At 46.6% G+C, this 4,806-nt stretch overlaps 1 protein-coding gene across 1 annotated transcript; it reads left to right on the top strand.

Moving 5' to 3' along the window:
• The first annotated feature begins 903 nt into the window (after positions 1-903).
• LOC147894825 (sucrose transport protein SUC4-like) lies at positions 904-2,980 on the top strand. Its single transcript, XM_087384666.1, has 5 exons — positions 904-1,363; positions 1,466-2,274; positions 2,365-2,428; positions 2,517-2,560; positions 2,651-2,980. Exons 1-5 carry the CDS (start codon positions 904-906, stop codon positions 2,834-2,836), a joined length of 1,563 nt encoding a protein of 520 aa, XP_087240792.1. The 3' UTR covers positions 2,837-2,980.
• Positions 2,981-4,806: the final 1,826 nt, after the last annotated feature.

The raw sequence follows: 4,806 nt of genomic DNA, 5'->3' as shown, positions 1-4,806 counted from the left end.
AAACATGATGAGCTTTGGATTTCTTGCCGAGATTAAGCACTTTGTGTCATGGTATTATTCAAAATCAAATTCAAATCTTAATAAATTAAATGAGGTACATAGTAGCTTCCTTATTTTGCCATGTTTGCTTAATTACTATCACATATTATATTCATTCCTTTAGTGCACCACAAGATAGCCTATATTGGAATTTTTTAGTAAAATCTTTGAATGTCTTATATACGAAATATTGATAAACATTGTGCATTAATTTTTTTACACAAATGTAAAGATAATTTTATCACAATAAAATTTAGTGTTGTTGCAAATTAACATCACCATGGAAAAAAGAGTATATATTAGATTTCCATTTGTATTTACAATGTTTTTGGTAAACTAAAGTTATCACAACATGATTTTCTCTAAAAGAAATTTGCTTGAGGTGATTAAGCATTTGATCTGGTGGTTGAATCGTGGGAACATCTCCTGTCCACTGCTACCCGAAAAGCTGTGAGTGGGCATTTTTGCTGGGCTGGCGGAAGGTGGGAAAGTACTCTTACAACCTCAGCAAATGCTAATATTCCTATCGTCCAGCATCCAGAGTGCTCAGGAAAGCGTCCAATAGAGGGCGACCACATACATGGACGGAGGGTGAACTGCTGACACGTAGCGGGGGCGGAGTAGAGAACAGACGCCGCGTGGCGGGCAAGGCCTATAAAAATAATAATACGGGCAAGGCCTATAAAAATAATAATATAGTAGAATATAGGCGTTGTGGACGTGGCGTCTTCTCTCTGAGTTGGACCCCCCTGGGCCTGCTGCATCCAGCTCTCTCATGTCAAAGTAGGTGCCTGCAGTGTGTGTGTGTGTGTTTTATTGAGCTGCGGGGCGAACATTCTGTGTGTGAGAGAGAGAGAGAGAGAGATGGCAGAGAAAGGAGGAGGAAGCAAACCCAAGCGCGTGCCGTTGAAGGCTTTGGCCCGAATCGCGTCGGTGGCCGCGGGTGTGCAGTTCGGATGGGCTCTGCAGCTCTCCCTGCTGACGCCCTACGTCCAGGAGCTGGGTATCCCCCACACCTGGGCGAGCTACATTTGGCTTTGCGGCCCTATCACAGGCATGCTCGTTCAACCTCTCATCGGCTACTCCAGCGACCATTGCCAAAGCAAATGGGGGCGCCGTCGCCCCTTCATCGTCCTGGGAGCTTTGCTCGTCGTCGTTGCGGTCCTGCTCATCAGCTTCGCTGCAGAGCTTGGGTATTTGATGGGAGACACGCTCACGGTCAGGCCGCGCGCAATCGTGGTGTTTGTGATGGGTTTCTGGATCCTCGACCTCGCGAACAACACGCTCCAAGGTCCTTGTAGAGCTCTCCTTGCTGATTTCACAGGTCAGTAAACATCGTCTCTCCTCCAATTCGTGTTCGTATCCAGCCTCTGGAGTCTGGAGTCTGATGAATGCTTCTGACATTGCGATGCTCGTCCTCCTGCAGGGAAAAACCAGCGCAGGACCCGACGAGCCAATTCCTTCTTCTCATTCTTTATGGCAGTGGGAAACGTTCTGGGGTTCGCTGCAGGGTCCATCAGCGTCTGGTACAAAATCTTCCCCTTCACTGTGTCCACGGCTTGCAGTTCGAGCTGCGCCAATCTCAAGTCCGCATTCTTCATCGACATCGTCATCTTGCTCATCACGGTCATCATCAGTGTGACTGCTGCCCCGGAAATTCCTTGGTCTCCCAACGGTAATACGTCAACACCCACATTGACAACGCCACTTTTGGCAGAACAGGCGTCAGCGGACGGTGTCCCGAAGGGCAAAGACGAAGACGAGGACGAGGACGAACCTGAAGAGGAAGTCCGAGAGGCTTTCTTTTGGGAGCTTCTCACTGCGTTTAGAGATCTTCCTCGTCCAATGTGGTTCGTACTCATTGTCACCGCCTTAACGTGGATTTCGTGGTTCCCTTTTACGCTATTCGACACAGATTGGATGGGCAGAGATATTTATGGAGGCGAGCCCACGACTGGCACGGAGACGACGGCATCTGTGCTGTACAACAAAGGTGTTCAAATGGGTTCGTTTGGGCTGATGCTTCAATCTCTAGTTCTGGGATTGTCCTCTCTCGCCATAGAGTTCCTCTGTAGGAAGATGGGACCGAGCTACGTCTGGGCGGTTGCAAATGTTCTCATCACAGCATGCTTTGCTGCCATTGCGGTTCTCACCAGGATGACCTCACATCCTCCGTCCAATGCTATTATCGCTGGAGCTCTGGTCATTTTCGCGGTCCTCGGTGCTCCCCTCGCAGTGAGTTTCTTCTCTCAACTCCCCTGTTTTTACAAGTTTCTTCATCACGTCCATGCGTGTCGAATTCACTGATCCTAAATTTCCGTGCAGGTGACATACAGTGTGCCATACGCTTTGACTGCTACGTTTGCTTCTAACGCGGGCGGTGGACAAGGTAAGTGCTTGATCACAGAGTCTTGTTTGCGTTTACCAAAGTCATTTTGACTGATGTATACTGTATTGCCGTGGCTTTCGGTTTGCAGGTCTGTCGATGGGAGTGTTAAATCTTGCGGTCGTCATCCCTCAGGTAAGATAAATAATGGCAAAAACTGGCCGCCGAAGTAATTCAATGTATTGGAGAGGAAAATGCGGCAGTAATGTTATTCCCGACGTGCAGGTGATCATATCTGTTGCAAGCGGTCCATTCGATACTCTTTTCGGTGGCGGAAACGTTCCGGCATTCCTGCTGGGCGCTGCATCTGCGTTGTTGGGAGCGATCTTGGCAGTGGTCCTGCTACCACGGCCACCACCTGAGTTCAGAACCACCGGCATTCGTAGGACAAGGAGCTCACCCATCCCGTGATTTCGTCTCTGGATTCCAGCCGGCAAAGTTCCGAAGTTTTCTTTTCCAAACCTTATCGTAACAGTCTTTTGTATGTTTTCTCTTAGGAAGGGTTGTTAGAGAAGAACAGTAAGGTGATAAAATTCTTTGGCGGGTGTCAATAAAATCGACTTGAACTCCTTAGGAATAAAAATATGCGCACAAATGGTAATTGTCAAGAAATACCTTCAAATGATCGATCGATTTCAAAATTCAGCACTTCCAAACCACACAGAATTTTCATCTCTGATCAATCGTAATTTTCTGAAGAAAATTCCCGTAGGCTCTCGGAGATGTAGGTGGCTAGATAAGGGGAGAGGGCACTCAAACACTAATGAACCTAAGTTTTTACTACCTTTCCCCTTCCGCTTCGTCCTCCCTTGCTTCCGCCTCCTTCTCTTTCCCTTCCGCTCGGTTGTGTTCTCTCCCTCCACTCGCACCTCTCATACAGGGAGGGGAGAAGCGCTGAAGGCAGGACTGAACGCAAGATTGAAGGAATACCATTCATATATACCATTCATATAGGAAACACAGAGGAGCTGAAGCTTCTACAATTGGCAACAGCATCGGCTTATTTCGTCGCAAGGGGCTCTAATTGATCGCTAAACCTATGTCCATTTGTGCGGAGCCACTAATATAAGGGAACCCAGGAAACGCGATTGACAAAGGGGTAACAAAGGGGAATGCTATTATTCATGCGTGATTAAGAAGCGAGTATAAGTGCTCACGAAGTGAGTACAAGTACTCGTGAGCACTTCCTTCAAATTGGTTTTGTCAAAGGAAAACAATTGTCAAGATGATTGGATGACTAATTTGCAACACTTGTGATGGAAGCCTATGCATAGGAAAGTTCCAATGATTTGCAAACTCAGTGTGTGCGCGTGTGCGAGAGCGAGAGAGAGAGAGAGAGAGAGAGAGAGAGAGAGAGAACCAAAATGGAAGGGGGCCACTTGGCAAAAAAATGTGTGGGACACTTTTTTACAAAAGTGTAACTATAGCGCTCGTTGCCTAGAAGGCAGTGCTAACAAAGAAGGGGGGGTGGGGGAGGCTTCTTGGAGAAAGAGGCGAATGTTCTGTAGGTGGTTATATATATGTGGGGAGTCTAAGGGGTGGAGGTAGAGGAGAATGGGTGCTCTAAAGGTTCTCTAGAACTGAAATAGGGGAAGGGGGAAAGAGGCGAAGGGGAAAGAGGTGAGGGAGAGGGAGAGCGCAGAGAGAGAGTGCTTTCTTTTATTATTGTATATTTTTGACATTTAAATAAGAGTCTCACAATAGCAACAAGAATACGTGGGCGTAGCAACAACTATCGATAAGAAAGTTTGTATGGCTTTGCTATCTTTCTTTTCTAAGTAATGTCCCTCTTCCAAGCATTCTCTTTGTTTTTTTTGTTGTTACTAATCCAATTTATTTTCAAGATATTGACGACACCGAGTCATTTGAGCAACTGTCCTTTCTTATTTGCATCTACCATAGGAGTATCTCCTATTGTGAGGCCTTGGACTAAGACATTTAGGGCTTTACTGTTTCTCCTTTCATCCTCCTCTAGAGCATTTGAAATGAACTCTTTCTTGGGGACAACAGTACCTTTCTTGGAGACAATAGTACCTTTCTTGGGGACAACAGTACCTTTCTTGGGGACAGCAAAGAGGGAGAGAACAATGCTACGTTGAATTTGTATGGCTCCCCCCAACTCGGCACACCAGTGTCTCTCCTTGTCTCCTTCCTATGAGATGACTCCCATGTATATCCTGTCACGGTGGGCAATCCTCTCTCGGGGCTCTCATGTGTCTTAGTGTAGAAGACCATGTCTCTGTGAGTGTATGTCTCCGAGAAACCACTTGGATCTCCCACATTGAGCATTCTCTCTTTTAGTTTTCAACATGCATTACCTATGAGAAGCTTCATGTCATGGCTCCAAATCAAACTCTTAGGAATTATGAGGTTTGAGAAAT

Source organism: Dipteris shenzhenensis, chromosome 14 (genome assembly GCF_047967505.1).
Source record: "Dipteris shenzhenensis isolate YYH24624 ecotype China chromosome 14, Dip_SZ_1.0, whole genome shotgun sequence".
NCBI lineage: Eukaryota > Viridiplantae > Streptophyta > Polypodiopsida > Gleicheniales > Dipteridaceae > Dipteris > Dipteris shenzhenensis.
This window is presented reverse-complemented; position numbering and strand designations above follow the sequence as displayed.